We start from the raw sequence: 24,683 nt of genomic DNA on the forward strand, positions 1-24,683 counted from the left end.
TGGCGCAGTGGTTGAGAATCTGCCTGCCAATGCAGGGGACATGGGTTCGAGCCCTGGTCTGGGAGGATCCCACATGCCGCGGAGCAACTAGGCCCGTGAGCCACGATTACTGAGCCTGCGCGTCTGGAGCCTGTGCTCCGCAATAAGAGAGGCCGCGATAGTGAGAGGCCCGCGCACCGCGATGAAGAGTGGCCCTTGCTTGCCGCAACTAGAGGAAGCCCTCGCACAGAAACGAAGACCCAACACAGCCAAAAATAAATAAATAAATAAAATAAATTTATAAAAAAAAATGTACAGGACAATAAAGGAGATGCATTTTAAAATCAGTGGCTAAAATACATACATATTGCATAGTTATAAATCGAAAAATTTAAATAACTTGTCATAATTCTTTTTCAACAACCAAAAAAACCCCACAGGTAAAACAATTTGAGAGTGATCTACATTAACCAGCCAATCTAGAGAAATTTCTAATTTCAAATTAATTCCAAAAATCAATATAGTAATCATTTAGTGGGCTTTGGGGAGCCTTCACGACTCCTCTTCAGCATGGTATCAGCTTTGGATCTGAAGGAGGCCTTTGCAGAACACCGTACCTTGTCCGCCCCTCTGTGGGAGCTGGTAGGCAGTGCCCCCCCTGGGGACACCATGAGCTCTTCTTCTTGAGGACAGAGATCACGTCTTGCTCATCTTCATGTCCAACACCTTGTCCCATCAGTGGATTAGAAGTCCAAACCCTGAACTCCGGTCCAGTGCAGTTTGAAGAGGTGACAGGGCTTGGCACACTGGAAGAGGAGTGTTCTTGTCCTAACTAGTGGGTCATAGGATGACAGGGGATGGAACCTGTCATGGATGACAGGGGATGGAGGACTGGAAGAGGTCCCTTCCCCTCTAGATGCGGCACACGAGCCACGTGGTTGTGTGTGCTTATTGCGTCACTGACTGCTCGAGCTGGACCCGCAGACATACTTGTGTTTGGATCACTATTATCCACTCCTCTCTTTTAATCTTAATTCTCTATGATGCTTGGTTAGGGAAGGGGACCAGGTGAAGGAAAGATGTAATCCCCAAATCACTTAATATGAGGTTTTAAAATGCATTTTATGCTGCCTCAAGATTATTACAGAATCAGCAAAGTATTCATTGCTTGCTGGGTGTTGAGAACCGTGGTCAAAAGACCTCTAAAACCTCTGGGGTCAAAAGAAGCGTAAAAGGAAGTATTTCCTTCCTCTTGAAGTGTTTTGTCATCTAATTGTAGGTATCAAAGCGTATGATACCAGCAATCATTAGAGTTCAGCATAAGACAGCACTCGTCAAAGTGCTGAAATTTTTAATAGATATGTTGTAGCGATCTGGTTAAGGGGGAAGAACCACCATTATTGGACATTTAAGTGTCAACCACTGTATTGGATAATTTTTAGTTGTTTTTTTTTTAAGAAATGCTGTTCTGCCTCTTCTTTCCCTTTATTTATTTATTTATTTTTAATTTTGGCTGTGCTGGGTCTTTGTTGCGGTGTGTGGGCTCTGCTTCGCGGCACGCGGGCTCTCTACTTGTGGCGCACAGGTTCCGGAGCACGAGGGCTCAGTAGTTGCAGCGTGCGGGCTTCGTTGCCCCGCGGCATGTGGGATCTTAGTTCCCCGACCGGGGTTCGAACCTGCATCCCCTGCATTGGAAGGCGGATTCTTAACCACTGGAGCCACCAGGGAAGTCCCATTTAGTTATTTTTTTTTAAGCACCCAAAACTCCCATGAGATAGCTCATTATTCCTTACAGAAGAGGCAACTAAAGCTTAGAAAGTCTGAGCAACTTGTACAGCTTGTACAGCAAGTGAGAGGCACGACCCAGACTCAAACCCTGATCTCCTGTGACCTGCTGAGCCCGCACATGATCTCCCCACCTTTCTCCAGGAGCATTCAGAATGGGCTGTAAGATCAGCAAGTGTTCACGTCAGGGCTGTGGCTTGAGTTTCGAGTGTACCACGCAGGAGCCGACAGGTGGGTGGGAGGCAGGTGCGTCTGTTAGCATCCCAGAAGGAGAGAGACGGGAGACTCACAGCGGCAATTGTGGGAGTTCAACGAAAGGACCGTTCACAGAGGCGTGGCGGCAGGGTTATAGGAGCCAACGAGGGGACATGAGGCTCTTGGGGAAGGTTCCCACCTCCAGGCCTGGAGGGACAAGGGCAGGGAATGGTGTGGGGTGAACCACACCATTGGGGTGAGCTGCTTCGTTTTTTGTTTTTATCTCTTTGCTGGTGTTGGAATGTACCCCAGAACAGTGCCTGATACAAGGCAGGCACATTCCTTCAAAGATCTCTAACGTAAAATTCAACCCAGCCCTCCCCAAATTGTCACAAATTCCAACATTAGTATTAGAGGATAAGCAATGAGGGATACCATAGGAAAAATATTAAACTGATCTGGAAGATGTGTTCAGAATCTAAGAAAATGGGGAGGGAAATTGGAAAGGAAATGATTACTTCCTTCTGGGGAAATACTTTCTAAAATTCTTAGTAAACCCTGGGGTCAGAGCTATTGATTTTAAAGATAGAGGAACTGGATCACAAGAACCTAAATATACTAAATAATGCCTAAAAATACTTGGCATCCATAACCACACCTGTATAATATACAAGTGTATAATATACACTTGTATAATGGTGTGTGGTATAATAACCACACACCATTGTGTGGCCACCGTTAGAGGGTCCCCAGCAAACTGCACCCAGGCAGCGAGGGAGTGGGAGGAGGGAGTTGGGAACAAACCCAGCTCTCTGTCTCCTCGGGCCCCCAGATCTCCTGTTGGCTGAATGCACTGGAAACCAGAAGGCAGGGGGGGTCCAGTCGGTCTGCGGGGCTCAGGCTCAGGGTACAGAGCAGGGCAGACGAGAACGGGGCGTTGCTGATGTGGGACCAGAACGAGGGTGGGCTGCCCACGCCGTCGTCGTCGGGGGAGGGAGCCGCGGGGGTGCAGCCGGAGGATGAGGAGCTGGGCGTGGCGTCGCCTGGGGCGCAGGCTCTCCTGTGGAGGGGGCTCCGGGAGGTGGGGGGGGGGTGAAGGTGAAGGGCTCCGGGAGGTGGGGGGGGGTGAAGGTGAAGGTCTCCGGGAGGTGGGGGGGGTGAAGGTGAAGGTCTCCGGGAGGTGGGGGGAGGTGAAGGTGAAGGGCTCCGGGAGGTGGGGGGAGGTGAAGGTGAAGGTCTCCGGGAGGTGGGGGGAGGTGAAGGTGAAGGGCGTCCGGGAGGTGGGGGGAGGTGAAGGTGAAGGGCGTCCGGGAGGTGGGGGGAGGTGAAGGTGAAGGGCGTCCGGGAGGTGGGGGGAGGTGAAGGTGAAGGGCTCCGGGAGGTGGGGGGAGGTGAAGGTGAAGGGCTCCGGGAGGTGGGGGGAGGTGAAGGTGAAGGGCTCCGGGAGGTGGGGGGGAGGTGAAGGTGAAGGGCTCCGGGAGGTGGGGGGAGGTGAAGGTGAAGGTCTCCGGGAGGTGGGGGGGGTGAAGGTGAAGGTCTCCGGGAGGTGGGGGGAGGTGAAGGTGAAGGGCGTCCGGGAGGTGGGGGGGGGGGGTGAAGGTGAAGGGCTCCGGGAGGTGGGGGGAGGTGAAGGTGAAGGGCTCCGGGAGGTGGGGGGAGGTGAAGGTGAAGGGCTCCGGGAGGTGGGGGGAGGTGAAGGTGAAGGGCTCCGGGAGGTGGGGGGGAGGTGAAGGTGAAGGGCTCCGGGAGGTGGGGGGAGGTGAAGGTGAAGGTCTCCGGGAGGTGGGGGGGGTGAAGGTGAAGGTCTCCGGGAGGTGGGGGGAGGTGAAGGTGAAGGGCGTCCGGGAGGTGGGGGGGGGGGGTGAAGGTGAAGGGCTCCGGGAGGTGGGGGGAGGTGAAGGTGAAGGGCTCCGGGAGGTGGGGGGGAGGTGAAGGTGAAGGGCGTCCGGGAGGTGGGGGGGGGTGAAGGTGAAGGGCTCCGGGAGGTGGGGGGGAGGTGAAGGTGAAGGGCGTCCGGGAGGTGGGGGGAGGTGAAGGTGAAGGGCTCCGGGAGGTGGGGGGAGGTGAAGGTGAAGGGCTCCGGGAGGTGGGGGGAGGTGAAGGTGAAGGGCTCCGGGAGGTGGGGGGGAGGTGAAGGTGAAGGGCTCCGGGAGGTGGGGGGAGGTGAAGGTGAAGGTCTCCGGGAGGTGGGGGGGGTGAAGGTGAAGGTCTCCGGGAGGTGGGGGGAGGTGAAGGTGAAGGGCGTCCGGGAGGTGGGGGGGGGGGTGAAGGTGAAGGGCTCCGGGAGGTGGGGGGAGGTGAAGGTGAAGGGCTCCGGGAGGTGGGGGGGAGGTGAAGGTGAAGGGCGTCCGGGAGGTGGGGGGGGGTGAAGGTGAAGGGCTCCGGGAGGTGGGGGGGAGGTGAAGGTGAAGGGCGTCCGGGAGGTGGGGGGGGGTGAAGGTGAAGGGCGTCCGGGAGGTGGGGGGGAGGTGAAGGTGAAGGGCTCCGGGAGGTGGGGGGAGGTGAAGGTGAAGGGCTCCGGGAGGTGGGGGGAGGTGAAGGTGAAGGGCTCCGGGAGGTGGGGGGAGGTGAAGGTGAAGGGCGTCCGGGAGGTGGGGGGAGGTGAAGGTGAAGGGCTCCGGGAGGTGGGGGGAGGTGAAGGTGAAGGGCTCCGGGAGGTGGGGGGGAGGTGAAGGTGAAGGGCGTCCGGGAGGTGGGGGGAGGTGAAGGTGAAGGGCTCCGGGAGGTGGGGGGAGGTGAAGGTGAAGGGCGTCCGGGAGGTGGGGGGAGGTGAAGGTGAAGGGCTCCGGGAGGTGGGGGGAGGTGAAGGTGAAGGGCGTCCTGGAGGTCCCAAGCGTCAAGGAGGGGTCACCTGATCTCAATCTGGTACTCAGTGGTAAGCCAGTTTTGTTTCATGTAAGCCAATGTTAATTCATTTCTTGTGTAAGCCGGAGAGCTGGGGAGGGATCCTGGAACAATGATGCAGGGAAGGAAGGCGGGACGGCTATCTGGCCGTCCGCCGGGATCGTGTGAGTGCGTGTGCAGGGTCCCTGGCAGAGTTCATTTGGCTCTTTCTGTCTTCCAGTGACCTATGGGATGATGAGCTCCAGCGTGTACTACTATACCCGCATCATGTCCCAGCTCTTCCTGGACACCCCAGTGTCCAAAACAGAGAAAACTAACTTTAAAACTCTTTCTTCAGTGGAAGACTTCTGGAAGGTATTTGCAAATGACCTCTTGTTATTGAAAATTGTTCATTTGGCTTCATAAATTCAGTTCAGGCCCACAAGGGCAGAATTTGATTGTTTTGTCTTGCTTCGTTTTTTGTTTTTGTCTCTTTGCTGGTGTTGGAATGTACCCCAGAACAGTGCCTGATACAAGGCAGGCACATTCCTTCAAAGATCTCTAACGTAAAATTCAACCCAGCCCTCCCCAAATTGTCACAAATTCCAACATTAGTATTAGAGGATAAGCAATGAGGGATACCATAGGAAAAATATTAAACTGATCTGGAAGATGTGTTCAGAATCTAAGAAAATGGGGAGGGAAATTGGAAAGGAAATGATTACTTCCTTCTGGGGAAATACTTTCTAAAATTCTTAGTAAACCCTGGGGTCAGAGCTATTGATTTTAAAGATAGAGGAACTGGATCACAAGAACCTAAATATACTAAATAATGCCTAAAAATACCTGACATCCAAAACCACACTTGTATAATATGAATCTTTTCCACCTCAAGGAGGCAAATCACTCCATCTCTATTGACTGTCTGATAAGGATAAGACACTGAGAAGTGGCTGCGTCTGTCTTTCCTATAGGCAACCTAATGAGAGACTTCTCGCATATACACAGTTCTGTGATAATGAATGCCATACTCTAAAAATGGAGGGGAGGAGCGGGGTGAGAAGTTAGAGAGTTCATTCACCCTATGACAAAATAATCCAGACAATTTAAAGATCCATCAGATGGCAGACTGGTTTTCAAAACTATCATCTTTTCCTCTCCAGTGATTGTGAGCCATGATTCTGTGGGATGCGGTTTAATAAGGGAAAGTGGAATTGGTCATGGTTATGGATTCCTTGCAAACTGCACCCTCTCCCCAGCCTTTAGTCCCAGAGTAAAAATCAGAGTCGCCACGTATGAAGTGCCCATTCTGTGCCAGGTGTAACCACCATGCAGAAGATAGATATCACAGATGATCGAGGCCTCACAGCTAGCAAGGAGATGACGCAGCAAGACTGGGGCAATAGCCAATCTCTCTGACAGCAAAACCCACCCCTGTCACTCTACCCTGTTCACGGAGTTGCCACACTGTTGGTCACACAGACATTCCAGGAAGGAGCAAGGCAGCCTCTGAGCTTAGAGTTTTTCCAAAATGTTGCCTTTGCTTTCAGTTTGCGGAAGGCGCCTTGTTGGATGGGCTCTACTGGAAGATGCAACCCGGCAACAGAACCGAAGGCGACGACCGGAGCTTCATCTACTACGAGAACCTGCTCTTAGGGGTACCACGTATGCGGCAACTCAGAGTCAGAAACGGATCCTGTTCCATCCCCCTGGACTTGAGGGACGAGATTAAAGAGTGCTATGACGTCTACTCCGTCAGCAGCGAAGACAGGGCCCCGTTCGGTCCGAGAAACGGAACCGCGTGAGTGTCTGTGGCTCAGGGCCCTGGGCCGTCACGGACATTCACTCGTTCGTTCTCTAACCCCTTCGCCAGGGAGAAGATGCCTTCACTGCTTGTATTTAAGGCTGCGGCCAAACTTTGGTTTCTCAAGTTTTCTTTACTTTTTACCCCCTCTCAGCTTCTGCATACTTATTTTTCAGAAGGCTAAATTGCTGACCATATCCCCACAGGAAAGAAGCTACCTTCACCTTCAGAGGTTTCTGTTAAGGTGCCTGGATCCTATTTTTATAAATCCAGTAACGTGGTTCACTAGGTTGTTACTAGGAAGTTTTTTGGTACAGAAATTCTTTTCTATTAGCTCTTAGAAATAAATTTGCGTTCACACTACAATTACTTAAGGTGTATCATAAGCTCGTGAGGCAGTTATTCTGTCTGGTGTAAAGCCTGTCCTTCTCAAATGCGTGTTTTTGATTTTGAGTACGTGTCTGCATTGTGCATATTTGCAGGGATTTGGGGTACTCTTTGTTAACCATACTTAAAACATCCTGTGTTTTAAGGGAGGACAGTCCTTATTTCTAGAATTATTATAAAAAGTGAGAAGAGTTCTCAGGTTGTCCCAAGGTGGACATGTTGGGGCACGGGCCCTGGGTGAGTCACTGTGGATAGAATTGTCTTCTAAGTTTCACTAAACTAATTCTTTCAGTTCATCTAGATCCCTTTCTTGAGAACTGAGACACCAGAATCCAGATTAGTTAATACACAATGAGGACAAACACCTTTTCCATAACCAGATTCTTTGTCTGTCGTCCAGTACACACCCTCTTTAGTACCTGGACCCATAAGGAACAAACTTACTAAACATCCGAAGATTTAGAGTAAAAAGACTGAATCTCAAAAGACATTTTTTCCCAGGTTGTGATAGTGATTTTGCTCACTAATGCTCCTTTTTCCAGTTCCTGCAAAGCATACGCTTGCACTTTATAAACTATGGTACCTTGTCTAATATTTTATCTCATGCCATTGGCAAGAGAGATTGATGCAGCCTCTATTCTATGCTAGATGCTATCTAAGAAGTGAATTCACGCATTATCTCATCTACTTTTCACGGAGCAACTCTGAAATAGGGATCAGCTCCACTTGATAGATGAAAAAACATCACCGCTAGCAAATGGAACCAGCTTGACTCCAAGACCCATGTTTCTTTTGTGACGCCACATTGCTTCTTGCCTATTAATTATGTTGCTAGGGTGACTGCTGCCGCCCTCAGCTCCCCGTCAGAGTTCAAGCTTCTTGAGGGCAGGGACTCTGTTTCGTTCACTGCTGTATTTCCAAAGCTTTGAACGGTGCCTGGAACATCCAAGACGCTTATAAGTGATTTTCACTACAGGGTGGGCTACTGAAGGGATCCTTCTTGGGTGTATTTAAACCATCCCTGGTCCTGCCAGGGTCTGAGTTACTCCCATTTCTCCTTCCGTTCAACTCCAAACTTCTTGAAAGAATAGTTTTCACTTGCCAGTGATTCACTTTTCCTTACCAGTGATTCACCCCTTAAAGCTTAAGCCCTTGCTTTTGACATCTCTCTTGGAAGCTACCAGGGGGTTTGTTCAGTTTGCTGATTCACTGATCGATGTCCTGCCTTCATGCTGATCAGCCCTTCTGCAGGATTCGGCCGTGTTGAAGGCTCGTTCTTTTGACTTTGGTGAGTGACACTGAAATTGGATCCTCTTAATTCTGCACCCCGCTTCTTATCTCTTATTGCCAGGTTCTATATTCAGGCCTCTGTGTTTTCTTGCTTTGTACTCTTTCCCTTGACATTCAGATGGCTCCCACTCTCATCTCTATTTGATGATTCATCGTTCCTTCAACAGATAGACGGCGTGTTAACATGTGCCAGGCATGTTCCCAGTGAGGTCTCCCTTTTCTAGAAATGCTCTTGGTGCTGGTTGGAGTGCAAAGCAGCAGTAAACAAAACAGAAGTAAATCCCCTGTCTTGGCAGAGCTTACGTTCTAGTGATAGAAGATGAGTGTGTGTGCCACCTGTATGTCCCACCAGGTCCGATGACTCAATGTGCCCCAAACCGAACTCATCACTTTTTCTCTTTTATTCATTTTTGGCCATGCCACGCGGCATGTGGGATCTTAGTTCCCCAACCAGGGATTGAACCCGTGCCCCCTGCATTGGGAGCGTGGAGCCTTTTTTTTTTTTGCTGCGACAGGTCTTAGTTGCAGCACGCGGGATCTTCTTTGCCACGTGCGGGATCTTTAGTTGCGGCATGCAAACTCTTAGTTGGGGCATGCATGTGGGATCTAGTTCCCTGACCAGGGATCGAACCCGGGCCCCCTGCATTGGGAGCGCGGAGTCTTAGCCGCGGGACCACCAGGGAAGTCCCGGAACTCATCACCTTCTTGTCGGATCTGTTCTTCCTCCTGGTCATGGCACTGCCATCTTTGCATTACCCAAAAAGACACTCGAGTCTTTTTTCAGAAGTCCCCTCTCCCTTGCCCCCAGCTTCCAAATCAGTGCCAGGCTCTGTTGACAGTCACCTCCGTGGCCCTGTCTCGGCCCTCCCTGTCCTTCCCACCTCACTGCTCTACTGAGGTGCATCAGTAGAGCAGTGAGGCCTCATCACCTCTCGGTTCTTGCAAGGACAGCTGACTCAGCTGTGTCAGGGTCCCTGGGACCAGCCTCAGGTTCAGCGATTCTCTGGAAGGGCTCCCAGGATTCAGCATCTATTCATGGCTGAGCTTTACTACAGTGAAAGGAAATACGCAAAAGCAGCAAAAGGGACAGGCTCATGGGGCCAAGTCTGGAGGGAACCAGGTGCCAGGTTGGAAAGGTCCTCTCCCAGTGGAGTCACACAAGACATGCGTCTTCCCCCAGTAACGAGTTGTGACAACATGTAGGAAGCATTGTCTGTCCGAGGAGCTCGGCAGAGACTTGGCGCTGGTTACATAGGCAGGCTGTGCCCAGCACATCCCCAAACCTCAGACTCCCAGAAGGGAAGCAGGCGGGCAGCGTGAGCCACCTTGTTTGTACAGAAGCCTAGGCACTCGGAGCCACTCCTTGTGGTCAGAGGAAGTTTTATATCAGTGTAGGGAGCCGATTATCACCGAAATTCCAGATGCCAGCCGAGTCCAACCTGGACTCTTTAAGGAAAGGCGGTCTCAGACCCGCTGTGTTAGCTCTTTTCCACACACGCGCCCTCTCTCTGTCCCTCCCCACTCCAGGCTTCCCCACCGCCACCAGAGTAACCCCGTTCTGTGCCTCCAGAAACCTTCCCTGCGGGGACCCCTTCATGCCTGCCCCTCACCATCTGACCAGAGTCTACCTTTCAGCCTCCTCTTCTTCATCATGTGGGAGCCAAACCGAACTACTGGCGGATGCCTCGTACTTCTCTGGCCCCGCCTGCCTAAGTCTGAACCCTGCTTACCTTTCACAGCCTAGGTTCAACGTGGCTTCTTCCAAAGCCTTCTCTGGTTCACCTTTCCCATCATCGCTGAACCTCCAAAGAAGGCTAGCTTCCCTCTGATTGGCCCGAGCAATTTTTCTGATTCTTTTTTGTTCTTATTATCACCTACCTTGTATTTTCAGTGTTTAATTACAACTTTTCTCTCCCCACTTATTATAAATTTGGGAGAGAAAGGACCTTAGTTCATCTTTCTGTCCTCATTAGTACCAAAGAAGCATCTGGTTCCTGAGAGCCCTGTAAATGTTTGTGGATTAAACTCCCAAATGCTGTGTGGAGTCTTATCTAGTTGAGTTGCTGACGGTGGCAGTTGATGAACTTGTACCTCTTTTGGCTGCAATTTGTGGGGGGCCTAGAGTCAGCTATTCCCTAAGTAAGTCACCCTGAAAGGCAACCATATAAACTGAGGGCTGATAGCACAGGCCTCTGAAGGCAGACTGTCCTGGGGTGGGTTCCTGACTCTACCTTCAAAAGATTTGAGACTGAGTTGACCTCACTAAGCCTCAGGGCCCTTATTCCTAAAATGGGCATAATAGCTATATGAGAATGATGTAAGAAAACACAAAGCAGCATGGCAAGCACATTACCCAGCTTGATGAGACTTACAGTTATCTGTTACGTACTCTGTCTTACCAGGAACCAATTGTCTTTGTAATTGCCCCAAGTGTTCCACTGATTTTACCTGTTTGTTTCGTCTTTGAATTAGTTGGATCTACACAAGTGAAAAAGACTTGAATGGGAGTAGCCACTGGGGAATGATTGCAACTTATAGTGGAGCTGGCTATTACCTGGATTTGTCAAGAACAAGAGAGGAAACAGCCGCTCAGGTTGCTAATCTCAAGAAAAATGTCTGGCTGGATCGAGGAACCCGGGCAACTTTTATTGACTTTTCAGTGTACAATGCCAACATTAATCTGTTCTGTGTGATCAGGTGTGTATAAAGGGCACTCATGCCTCCCACTTCTGTGCATTTGTATATACATCCTAGTCTGGAGTTAGACCAGAAAATCATTGCCTGCCGTTGACTAAATGAGAGTTTCAAGGATCAGAGCTGACAGCAAGGAGGGGTGAAAACCAAAAGCTTACTGGGATAGGGGTTTTTGGGGGAAGGGAGTTAGGATGCGGGAATGTTATGAGTTAGGAACAACCTTAAGTCTGGTCCAAGTTCATCCCAAGGCTGGAACCTTCCCAGATAAAGCACTGTGTTTTGCTAACATCTCTCCTTTCCCATTACAAGGACGATCAGTGCTCCATGCTCTGCTACCGAGGCCCCCAGGCATCGTGTCTTGACTCATTTCCCTGAGTTTCCCCTTCTCAGATGATGCGCGTGTGATTAGAACGCAAGCACAGTAGTCGGGGCTATGCCTGTGTTCAGTAGGTGCCCCGGTACCTGCTCACACTCAAGAACTACCAAAGGCACATAAAGTTCCTTCCGCGGATTCTGTTATGTTGCCATCATGACCGTTCTGGCGACAGCGAGGAAACTGACAAAGATCCCACTGGCTTGTCTGGGACCTCTTGTCCATTGATTCATTCAGCAAACATTTATTGGACACTTCATATGTGCCAGGCACTGTTCAAGGCTCTTGGGATGCATCAGTGAACAGAATAAAGATCTCTGCCCTTGTGGAGCTCCCATTCAACCAGGAGGAGATATTAGATGATAAACAATAAGCAAAGGAAACAAATTAATTAAATAGCATGTTAGAAGGTAATACGTGCTATAAAAAATGTAGAACAAGACAAGGGAGATCCAGAATTCACCCGCTTTAATCCTCCTGGTGAATATGGCAGCAACATCCAGACATTGCTGACATGAATTACTCGCACATATATTTACCCACCAAATAAGAAGGCTAAATTCTCATAATAGCCTTATTTTGTGATTATTTTTGAGGCTAAACTCAACTGCGCTTTACACAGCCAATTGGATTCTCCCAGTGTTTATATCTAACACTTTTGCAGAAAACAATATCACATTAAATCAAGTAATAGTTACTACTAAAAATGAATGAAAATCTATTGCAATTATTGTTGAACTTCTCCTAATGATTCCAGTGAGCACAGAAAGAGGATACACGCAGGCAGGCAACTCTGATTGACATTTAAGGAGATATCTATTTATAGAAGGTATAAATGAGTATGTCTTCCACTTCCTCCCCATACTGTAAGAGTGAATATCGTCAAGGCAGTTGCTTCATTTCTCTACATTGTTGCCTCAGTTTCTGGAGGGGTTGATGATGCAGCACCAGAACAGGCAGAGAGAGATGATTCAGCACACAGAGGCCACTTCCTGCCCTTGTCAGTTCACACCGAGGCTGCCACAAGGCTCTTTGTTTCAGTATTGCTCTCCTGAGTTTGTGGTTCTCACCCCTACGCTCCGGCGTATTGAATAGGAAGAAAACAGGAGGTTGAGAGTGCCAGGGAAGGAAAATGTTTCACACTTCTTTGACCAATTCTGATTTGCTATAGTCCTTGCCTATACTTGATTATTGCTCATGCTTGAGCCCTAGATACTTAGGTTCTAGGAGTGGCCACCTGTCCTGTCCATCCTGTAAAGGGAGAAATGGTTACACCTAATCGCTGGCTGGAGATCTTTTAAAAGTCTTAAAGTTAAGGATCTAGAGAGTCTGTTTCTAGTGTGAAGGGAAATTGTACCATTAAGTGAACTGTTGAACCTTCTCAGTGTGACACCTACAAAGGGGAATTTGGCAAGAAGCATCTTCACTTCAGTTATTATAAAGCGCTACAGATAAGTGCTATCAGTGTGAGTGTAAAAGCATATGTCAGTGTTGCAGACAGTCAGACATTTCCTGAGCACCAATTCACTATAACGCTCTGAGAAGTTCCGATAGCAAAACGGTCCCCGTAGGCAAATTATCTGATGCTGGTTAGGTGTCACCAAATGCATGAGTGAGAAACTCATTCCCTATCTTTATATGTATATGAAAGAGACATCCTACTTCTCAACCAGGCCATACATGTTTTGATTGATGACATATATTTCTTATGTTCTTCATTCCCCAGTTGAAGGGCTTGCATTTAATCAAAGTCCTATAAAGTCTTGTGTGTTGATTAACTTCTACATTTAAAAATAAGTGTATAGCATTTTGAGTGGTATCAATACCAGAAGAGTAAATGGGAGATTGAGGAGGAATAATCTCTTTGGTCTGGGAGGCCTTGGGAAGTCTTGTTCTTTTTGTGACACAGAATTCTACAAGGATGGAGTTACTGGCTGTGATAAAAACATTTTGCCACTAGTTTGGAGTGACTTGTGGTCTCTGTTTTATTACCTTCTAGAGCAGGGACAGAATAGATGATGTTTTTCCTGGCTGCATCCATGCGTTGTTGTTATTGTTGATGTTGTTAATTGTTTTAACTGTTCTTATTGCAATGCAGGTTATTGGTCGAATTCCCAGCAACAGGCGGTGTGATTCCATCTTGGCAGTTTCAGCCTGTAAAGCTGATCCGATATGTCACAACTTTCGATTTCTTCCTGGCAGCCTGTGAGATCATCTTTTGTTTCTTTATCCTTTACTATGTGGTGGAAGAGATATTGGAAATTCGCATTCACAAGCTGCACTATTTCAGGAGTTTCTGGAATTGTCTGGATGTTGTGATCATTGTGGTAGGTTTGAGAACAACACCAAATCCCCTGCTCTGTTATAAAAATGTGGTAGAGGCTTTGCTCCCCTCGGTGTTGTGGGTCTTGATCTTCCTGAAGGAGAATCTAAAGGTTCTCCTCTATGCTATCAACTTCACTGTTACTAACTTTCTCATTTTGCATGAGTGACCCTTCTGCATATGGAAGTGGAGAAGCATTTACAATAAGCTCTCACTTGGCCACACTAATAACAAGAATGGGTTAGTAATTCGTATTTGGCTTTGGCATGCCACATGAGATGTGGGGAGAAAACAATTTTGTTTATTCTGCTTTGGCTAATGACATTTTTCTTCAACTACAACAAAAATCAGTTTATATCTTTCTGCACATGTGTAAAGTCACGGCATAAAGAAACATCCAGGAAATTTTGGAGGTGGCAGAGAAAACCTCCCTGCAGTTTCAAATGTCCTCCAAATAGTCCACAGTGTACAAAATGTAAATGATGGCCATCAGCGTTTTCTGTAGGAGGTGCAAGAAATCATAAGGCAGAGTTACGATTGAGTTAAGACTGTCACCCCTTGTGGAGCCCTTGCCTGCCCGTGACTCTGTTACAAATTCCAACACTTGTTCAAGACGGTTTCTCTTCAGCACCGTCTTAATCACTTCCTTCCAGAGGCCTTAGTGTAAGATGTATTTTTGCAAGCTTTTCTCCCTTCAGCAATAACACATAATCTTCTGCTAGTCTGTTACACGTTAGAGCATATAGCAACATGCTTAATGGTAACATGCTTAAAAGTCCACCTTTCCAACGACAGAGCTGCCCCTCTGAAATCTTAGTAAGTGATGCGTTATCCTGTTCGCATTCTCTCTTCTGTTATCCTGCTTCTTAACCAATATTGTTCCTCCCCAACCGAAAATTCATTTGGCTTTGTGAAGCATTTACATCAGGTCATTATCAAATCACCACTAGGGTCAGTTGGTAAAATATAGAAAGTATGTTACTTAATATATTTTAATATGCTATTAAATATAGAAAAAATGTTATTCATATGTAAGTAAAAGGATACTTAAGACATAAGCTATATGTGTGTATTGCATGGCGATAATGATACTAATAGGCGCAATAATAACAATAATTGCTAACACTTCAGAAGCTGTCTGTGCTAGGCACAATTCCAAGTGCTTTTCCTCTACGGCAGTTCATTTAGTCCTCACAATAACCCTCTTAGCCACTCTGCCACCGCCCTCACACCACATACATGTGTACTTCAGAAATAACTTTTACATCAAATACACATTCCTATAGAATACAGCGTGGAACCCATCTGATCCCGATGCAGTTAGAAGTGCATCCCTTCTTTCACGATGGCTGTGTAACATCACAGAATTCCTGTGGCTAAACTCTTGATTCCCAAATTCTCAACATATTAATAATGAACAGAATTACAAAAGAATTTCCGTACTTAAGGAGGCAGGAAAGGCGATGATATTGGAAATAATTTTCCAAAATATTTCTGTACTGCACGATGGCAGAGTGCAGTTCATATACACTGTAAATCAGTCTAGAAAACAATTATTATTTGGAGCCCTAAGGACGCAAACTCTGCTTTTTTAGTTTACATGGATACATTTATGTTTCTGTCATTGAGAATAATGGTAAAAAAGTGGGTGTGATCTTATGCTAATTAATGTTTTCTTTTTTTTTTTAACCAAATACCTTCAATGTGAGCAAAGGACTAGTCAGCGGCATTCAGCTTTTTGATTATGTACACATATCAATGAAAACTTTGATGACACACCCTAGTGTATTTTTATTTATAAAGTGTGTGTGTGTAGTGGTGTAATAAGTACACTTGTAAAAACATACACAGCATAGAATTTGAAATATTTGGATAAAAATTAATACAAATAGAATTCTAACACTTTCTTATCACCTGCCTGGAAGTTTTAATGTTTTCATCTCACACCCCAGTGAATTGCCTCTTACCCACCTTGGAGACCACTGGGAAAATAGCTGATGACATCATGGAAATTGAGGCTAGTTTCTTGGCTCAGCAGCTGCAGAATTTTGCAAGTGTTTCTTTGAAAACTTGCTTCCCTGTGCTCTTATTTTTTTTAACTCTTAGTGCTGACAAGACAACAGTTCAGACAGTGTGCTTTTATGAGAACAAGGAACGGCTGCTGGCGTCCTACTTCTCCTTTGAAACCTTCTCTAACCCTTTAGAAATAGGACATGCTTTCCGTGAAGCTTACGTCAAAGAAAGCAAGTTCTTTTGTAGACAAGAGGTGAGACTCTCAAAGAAAACTCAGAGCCACATAACGACCCAAATGCCCACCAAACCTCTTTCCTCTGTTCTTCTCTCTCATTCTCTATTTGGAAGGAAGAGTCTCAGGAAATTTAGTGTATTTCTATGATATTGTATAAATGACCACATATTCCATATTTTTATAAACATTTGCCCCAGGCAGAGCAAAAACAAAGGGTACCTAGTGAGAGTTGGTAAAGGGTTATTTTTAGATTCAGTCAGTCAGCCCTTTTTTCTCAGTGAAGTCCATGCAGAAAAACACTTATCAGGGTATTCCAGAGAGCTCAAAGGAAGTATTCCTACCACCAGTGCAAAAATACTAGACTAAGTCTGGGAACCCTTCACGGGGAAGACAAGGAAGGTGGTGAGGTTGGCTTTTTCAGCTGTGGCTGGCAGACAGGCAGGTCCCGACTCTGATAATCACCGGGACAGCCATCTCAAGAAGGGCTGATGGAGTGGTCCTTGGCCATCATCCGTGAGAAGAGAGAGATGGACAGCAGGGGTCACGGCACCTACCATAGTCTGCCTGCTGTGGATTCGGGGTCCATGTGGGGACCCCGTGGTTATGGCTATAACCCCTAGCACTTTACACACATACACGTTAATCCAGTGGTGATGGGTGCAAGGCGGGCCCAGCGTTCCCCTCGGATTTTTATAGGCCAGAACCAAAGCAGATGTGAAGAGTTGTATGGTCGTGAGTTAAAGGACAGAAGCAAGCAAGAGGGGAACCCTTGGCTCACATATCCCCACTGTGAGCCTTCTCGAGCCCTCTGTGCCCTTCGTTCCCGCCACCTAAGACCAAGCTCATTCTCTCCTGTCACGAGCGCTCCTTTGAGCATGTCTTCTTTCACCCTTCACCTATGGTGTGTGATGCCAGCTTCTTAGAAGGTTTTTGTGCTATTTGTCTTTGTGTGTTTATCTGCTCTTGGACCAGAGTATAAGTTTCTCGAGGAGAAGGTTTGTACTTTTCACTTGTATTTGTTCCTCTTGATCCTTCGCACGGTGCTCTGACCACAGATATCCACCATGTGTCTGTTGAATAAAGGCAAGAATAGATGGCTAGAAAATGAAAAACGAAGAAGCCCCGCAAATAAAAGCAGAGAGCGAGGTGAGGCCTGAGAAAGCAGAAGGGTGGAAAGTGATTTAAATGAAGGTGGCAGAAAACAACAGAAGGCGTTCCTGTTTGAGTTTCCTTTTGTAATAAAGTGACATCTCTCGGGTGTGTGCACGCGCACGTGCAGGCACATGCGTGCACACGTGCACTCACTGGATTTCTATTCCTAAGGAAGTGCGAGCGATATATCGTTTTCCTCTTTTACGGCAGTGCTCAACACTTTCCCTCCGTGTGAGTGACTTAATTTATGAATGCTGTTGGGTGAGTAGAATGGTGAGCCCTAGAACTAATACATTCGTGAAGGAAAATAAACTAGTCATTTTAAGGTAAGTTATGTATTTCTAGAACACTGCAATGATATATAAATCTTTTGTCTTCCAGCTGTCAGTGGTAGCTGCAGGAATTAACATACACAGGACATCAAATGTGGAGGTGCTCCTACAGTTTCTAGAAGATCAAAATGCTTTCCCCAACTTTGAGAATCTGGCATACTGGCAAATACAGTTCAACAACATAGCTGCTGTCATAGTATTTTTTGTCTGGATTAAGGTAATTTATAAATGTCAGGTTCAGATTTTTAATACTGTTTTCATCTTTTTATTAACGTGAGTCACACAAAATGTTGAAGGACTTGAATTCGTTTCTGTGGCCAAGTGTAAGCAGCCAGCCCAAAGCTGCTCCGTGTTTACAAGTAAAGTCAGCTAGCAGGACTCACGTGACCGTTCATCTCACTCTTTGCCTGCTACCTGCACTCTTGGAAGACCTGTCTTTGGAGGTTTCATTTAACAAATGCATTAAGAGACCTTTGTGTGTCACCTGGGCCTGGGGCCCCTGGCTCTGCTAACCCAGAGACAGGTTCAAGTTTCACCTTAAGTGGGGTGACCAGGTGGAGGAAAAGGAACTAAGAGAAAGGAGGGGAAGGGTGGGGAAAGGGAAGGGAGAGATCCTGCGCTGGAAATGTTCTCTGGAAGGATTGCCTCCTTTCCAGGTGGAGGCCAGGGCAGCTTTACCTAGAATCGAGATTGGGACAGACAAGCTCCTCCGCGTAGTACCTTCACGACTCATTTCCTTCTTCTCCCAGGGCATCATGTGCATTTCCTTGTGCGTGAAAGCTCAGGTCACTTCGTATACAACGAGCCTCAATTCTGGAGGTTCAGGAAGTTTCATTGTTTTTGAGGGCAACTGCCAGCCTGTCACCACTTAAGTTCCATGATCGTGCCATCCAGATAGTAGCTATTAGCCGCAAGTAACTATTTAGATTTTAAGTTAAATTAATTAAAATGACATGCAATTAAACATTCAGTTCCTCAGTCACTCTGGCCACATTTTAAGTGTTCAACGTCTATATGTGGCTAGTGGCTACTGTATTAGATAGCGGAAATACAGAGCATTTCCATCATCAGAGAAAATTCTGTTGAAGAGCACTGTTCTAGAAGGTACTTTCCAACAGTTACTTATTTTCCTGAATTGTTATTCACATCTGGAAGGCCTGAGATTTATCAGAGGGCTTAGACCTCGTCCTGTATCTCTCGTGCTATTTATTCAGTTACATGTTCGTTCAAGAGAAACCATCACTAACGTACCATACCTTTATCACAAAACAGAACAATAATCGAGATCTCATAGAAATACTACTAGGAATTGTGTCAAGTAATGTGATTACAACAACCGTCAGAAACATTTTGTTGTGACCAGAAGCGCTTTATAAGAGGCCTTTAAGTAAAATTCTAGAGATTTCCTTTCAGTGTGTGCCTCAGGGTGTTCGTCTTATTTAGTGCTTCGCCTGTAAATATCTTGCCCCCAAGACCTTGTGAACCATTAAGTTCTTTAAGACGGAGACTGGAACTCAACTTCTCACGGATCTCCCCACTTCCCTCCACCGAGACTCCCAGCTAGAGCCGTGCGGTTTGTCGTGCCCTCTGGGCTCGAGCTGCCGAACGTGGGCAACATCCTCTGTGCCTTGTCTACAGAAATGCGCCTTGTGGCTGTGCAGTCAGATAGAGCCCGGTTCAGATCCTCACTCCAAGCCCTGGCCAGTGCCTGACACGTAGCTGATGCACAATAAACGACTGTTAATACACAATAAGTATTTTCTGGAGGTTTTTGTTACTAGTGTTTTCTTTTTAAAGATTTTTTTTCTTTTGATGTGGACCAATTTTAAAGTCTTTGTTGAATTTGTTACAATATTGCTTCTGTTTTTTTTTTTTTTTTTTTTTTTTTGGCCGCCAGGCATGTGGGATCTTAGCTCCCCGACCAGGGATCAAACCCACACCCCCTCTATTGGAAGGCGAAGTCTTAACCACTGGACCGCCAGGGAAGTCCCTTAACTAGTGTTTTTTTATGTTAACTCTTTGTTTTTATTGAAGTACAGTTAATTTGCAATGTTGTGTTAGTTTCAGGTGTACAGCAAAGTGATTCAGTTACATACATATGTACATACATATATTCTTTTTCGGATTCTTTTCCATTATAGGTTATTACAAGATGTTGAGTATAGTTCCCCGTGCTACACAGTAGGTCCTTGTCATTTATCTAGCTAGTTTTCATTTGTGGGGTTTTTTTCTCCTTTATTTTAATCTTTCTAGGGGAAAAATATCAATGGTCGTTTTAATTATAATTAAACTTGTTTTCACTATACATGAGAAAATACAAGTGGCTGGATTTGAAAAAAAGCAAGTCATTTTTGTCCTCTCTTTTTGTTGTAAAATATACATAAAAACATTTTCCATTTTAACTACTTTTAAGTGGACAACTTACTGGCATTAAGTATCTTCACAGTGTTGTGCAACCATCACCACTGTGCGTTTCCAGAACTTTTTCATCATCCCAGCTGCAACTTTTTTATCCATTCAACACTAACTCTCCATTTCCCCCTCCCTGCAGCCCCTGGTAACTTCTATTCTCCTTCTGTCTCTGTGAATTTCCCTACTCTAGGTACCTCACATGAGTGGAATCATGCAATATTTTGTCTCTTCGTGTCTGGCTTACTTCACTTAGCACAGCGCTTTCCAAGTTTCACTCGTGTTGTAGCATGAATCAAAATTTCCTTCCTTTATAGGGCTGAATAATGATCCAGCATCTGTATATACCACAGTTTATTTACTCATTCAGCTTCGTATATCATCTCCCCTCTCTCCTACAGCTCTTCAAATTCATCAACTTCAACAGGACCATGAGTCAGCTCTCCACAACCATGTCTCGGTGTGCCAAAGATCTCTTTGGCTTTGCAATTATGTTCTTCATTATTTTCTTAGCATATGCTCAGTTGGCATACCTTGTCTTTGGCACTCAGGTCGACGACTTCAGTACTTTCCAAGAGTGTATGTAAGTATATATGAAATTAAGAAGAAAAATTGAATCATAGATAGTACTGCCTTCTCAAGGTTAAAGAAATCTTCATGGTGGCTGTCTAACTACCACGTACTTAAAAGTAGTTGTTTAACATGAGAATTAATTCTCTTTCCCAGAAACACTGACCCATCAATGCAAAGACAACGATACCTTCTGAAATGCTAAATGTTTAAGACAGAGCCCGAAAGTAGTAGGATGTTCTTCTAGAACAGCTATAGTAAGCCAACTCTGTTCCAAAGACTGAGGTCTTCTGAGCACCAAATGCAGATGGTAGCGCTTAAGAGACCTTTGCCTCTACTTTTATTCCTATTAAATAATGTTGCCATAAACTTCAAACTTCAGCCTATTTTCTAAGAAAAAAAAGGGTATTTCTAATATTCTAGGAGAAGCTCAAACCAATACAGGAATTTTCAGTCTTTTTCCAAAGTTCTCAAATAGTATATGAAAAACCGTTTCAGACTTCCATGTCACTTAGAAAGGAGTTAGTTAGGAAAGAAGATGATCATGATAATAGAAGTTAATGGGGCTTTGTGCAAGAGGACCCCTAATTAATGTTGCTGTTTGATGAAAGTCAGGAATGGAAACAATTGTACTGATTAAGACCCAGCATCTGGCAACATGCAGCAATCCTCAACCCCACTTTAAGTGCATTGAAATAGTGCATCTTCATACATGTACAATTTTGACTATCCTTCAAAAATCATTTTTTCTAATGAGATTTTAAATTTAGACTCAAGAGTGACCATTGTGAAGGTTTAGAGTTATCATATTTTACCCAGATTATGTTTTAATTTCTTAGAGCCTATTGCTTTATAAGTCATCTAATCATATATTTTCTTTTTACCAAATGGAAATAACATATTTAGCATGAAAGCATATTATTTTGATTCTAGAAGGCTTTAGTTGCTCATATAAGTAACAAGAGTTTTCCAAAGGGGTTGACAGTTTTCCATTATTTGGCAGCTTTCCACACTGATTAAAAAACAAAATGTCCAAAAGTATGAAATCATCTTTTAGGAAATGTTATGGCAAAAGAATGCTGGACATTCTTTGTTTTTGTATTGTGGTGTTGTGCTTTGTTTTGTTTTTATAGCTTCACTCAATTCCGTATCATTTTGGGTGATGTCAACTTCGCAGAGATTGAGGAAGCTAATCGAGTTTTGGGACCAATTTATTTCACTACATTTGTGTTCTTTATGTTCTTCATTCTTTTGGTATGTACACTTTTGTTTATACTGAGGTGGTTTAAACTTCATATATCACCATCATAAATCATCCTCTCTTCTTTTCTCTCACACTTTATTGCCTATCAATTTTTTAAAGACTCAGGAAGTAGAAAAAACATAGATATTAGGAAGCATATTTTATTTTACTTCTCATTCATTCACAGTTTTAGGTCTTCACCAAATATCTTTTCCATGGTCTTTCATTTATATATGTACTCAATGCAAAAAAAGAAGTAGATCAAGTGCAAATTATAGTTACCTAAAATAGTGCTTTGCCCTTTAAGAAGTAGAATATGCTTACATGCTTTTTTTAACACGAATGTCAGCACTTTCATGGTCACTTGCTTGAGTGACTTTTCATTTCTCTCCTTCTTCTTTTCTTTTTAAAAAATAGAAACTGACAAAGCAAGCCAGATGCAGGGTGTCAGCAGTAACATTTGAGTGAATTATTGCTTCTCAAGATCAAGATAGGCTGTTTTAACTTACTCATATTTAATATATCTAGAGGCTGCCTACAAAAAATATTCAAATTTTAATTTAAAACTAAATCTCACAACGAATGGAAATGGCTTTAAGTATTATGTTCAAAAATAATTCTTTTATTCTTTTGATTTGGTACAGATGCACATTTTTAACATTTTGGCCTTAAATTAAGATTTTTTAAAAGGCATTTTTTTCTTCATCTTAACATTTATACATTTATTTGTCCACTCCACTAAGAAAGTATTAAATTAAGTTAGCTTAACCTAGGCATGGGTATTTTTCATTTAAACACCAACACTTAAAGATTTTCCTTAAGAAAATAAAATCTTAACCATTTTAAGAAAAAAAACATTGTTTCCATTTTTAATCGATTTTCTAAAGATCTTTTGTATAAAGTTCATTAATTCAGTTGTAAGAGCTCCAGAGTTGGTCCAGGTATTTAGTGCTTAAGTATATGTATTTACTGATTGAGAATTAGACGTACTTTAATGGTACTGAAAGAGTCAGGAATAGCATGCAAATCCATTTATATCTTGCTGTGTGCATGTATCATTATTAGTTTTAAACTTAAGCCTCTTAAAAGTTTCTCATTCCTGTTATATATTAAAGAAAAAAATAGAGGGAAGAGTAAGCCTTTGTTACTCTCTAACATTGGTAGTACTTTGAATTCTGGAGCAGCTGAATCCCTGAATCTCTACTAAGAGAATAAAGATCTCAGGCCACCTAAGTGTTCTTTGTACGTCAGTCTGCCAAGTGAGGGACGTGATGGTGGCAATTGAAAATGCTCAAATGTGGGCTTGTTTGAATGTTGTCCTCTAGTAGGCAGTGCACCTACATTATTCAGTCATTTTATCAGATCAATCACTAGAACATGAAAAGCTCTTAGTTTTTGTCTTTCTACTGAACTATTTGTTTGTACCACTGCACAAAAGGGAACTGTTCTCCCTGTACCCTCCAGAGAGAGGGGAGGCTACTGTCAGTACTGATTTTTTTTGTTTGTTTGTTTTTTAACGGCAAGCCAAGTGCAGGGCTGGCCACTATTCTGAGATGACTGCTGGGTGTTAATGTACTGCCGCCACTTAAAAAGCCACAGTGGCGTGAGGGGCTCGGCTGAGTCAGGAAGCAAAAGCCCTGCCATCAACAGGGAAAGGCCTCCTATTGCAAAGTCCATCCCACAATTAAGTGAAGCTCGTGAGACAGGACGGAGAGGAGGTGAACTTCCTCTCCCCACACCTTCGAGAGCCATTCTCAGTCACTTTGCATTTTTTGAAACCTCTTCAGAGGACACACACTTTAATGCATTTCAACTAAGACACTTGCGGGCATTAGCTAACCATCATTTGGAAACAGAAATGAAACATTAGATGCCTGTGTTGGATGGACGAAGGTGGGAGATGGTCCACTGACTGCAACCGTCGGCCCTTAAAATCAAGCATTGAGCCAGGAACTTACGTGTATTTTGTATTCTGTTCTCATTTCTGCTACAGAGTCTTAAACGGTATTCCTCCTTAATTCATAGAGATTTAGTAGCTCATTAAAATAATAGCGCTCTCATTTGTTCATTCATCAGTCATTCAGTAAATATTTACTGAGCCACTATATTCCAGGCAATGTGCTGGGTCCTGGGGACCCAAGTGGTAAGGAAAATAGATACCAACCCTCCCCTCATGAAGATACCGCAGACTTGTGGGGAGAACAGACGTCGTACACAACTGTGCAGTCACAAGCCATAGTTTACATGCTAAAAAGGAAAAACAGTGGAAGAGCGTGTTAAAGAAGGGACTGATCAGTGGATGTGGTGCTTTGAGAAAACCCGTTGGAAATAGGTGTTAGAAATACAACCCATTATAGTGGGGAAGGGACAAGTCAGGGAAATGAACTAACCACCACTGAATAATAATAATAGCTACAAATTATGTAACACTTGCCATCCGTTAGGGCCTGTCCTAAGCGCTTTACATAGATGAACTCATTCATCCTTACAACAAATCTGTAGGGGAGGTACTACTATTTCTCCCATTTTATAAATGTAAAAACAAACAGATTTTCAAATTAGGAGTAGAAGAGTTACACAATATAGTCTTGCAACTCCAAGACAGAAACCCAAGCTTGCTTGACTCCAAAGTCTCTGTCTTTAGCACTAAGCTTTTCTTGACTCTCTTTCTACTAGGCCTACCATGTTTCTGTTTGCAGAGGTCTTTTTATCTCCTTAAAATATGTTCTGGAATCTCAACTATTATAACAATAGTTGGAATAAGCATAGAATTCCACTTGTCTGTGTTGACTGTTGAAATTTGAGGAGCTATTTAGAGTTCTACACCTCTAATAATTTATGTCAGATGAAAAAATGTAGAGAACACAGATAAGCAAAAATAATAAAATAATCCCACCATTCATAGGTAAATACATTAATATTTTGTTCTATTTCATTATTGTCTCTTTTTGCAAAATATATCAGTGTATGGTTTTGTAAGTAAGAATATATATTGCATTTTCCCTTGCCATGACAATGGAAAAACTAATTTTCCCAAAGAATTTGGTAGCAGAACTATTAATTGATGACTTCATAA

General features: G+C 44.6%; 1 protein-coding gene across 1 annotated transcript in view; it reads left to right on the forward strand.

Moving 5' to 3' along the window:
• PKD2 (polycystin 2, transient receptor potential cation channel) overlaps positions 1-24,683 on the forward strand; it is a 56,692-nt gene that overhangs the window by 19,674 nt on the left and 12,335 nt on the right. Inside the window, exons 3-9 of the mRNA XM_028166982.2 lie at positions 5,024-5,157; positions 6,333-6,583; positions 10,736-10,960; positions 13,429-13,657; positions 17,435-17,602; positions 20,196-20,377; positions 21,498-21,618. Of these exons, the coding sequence (XP_028022783.2) occupies positions 5,024-5,157; positions 6,333-6,583; positions 10,736-10,960; positions 13,429-13,657; positions 17,435-17,602; positions 20,196-20,377; positions 21,498-21,618 (1,310 nt within the window). The remainder of the gene's footprint in view (positions 1-5,023; positions 5,158-6,332; positions 6,584-10,735; positions 10,961-13,428; positions 13,658-17,434; positions 17,603-20,195; positions 20,378-21,497; positions 21,619-24,683) is intronic.

This window comes from Balaenoptera acutorostrata, chromosome 5 (assembly GCF_949987535.1).
Source record: "Balaenoptera acutorostrata chromosome 5, mBalAcu1.1, whole genome shotgun sequence".
Lineage (NCBI taxonomy): Eukaryota > Metazoa > Chordata > Mammalia > Artiodactyla > Balaenopteridae > Balaenoptera > Balaenoptera acutorostrata.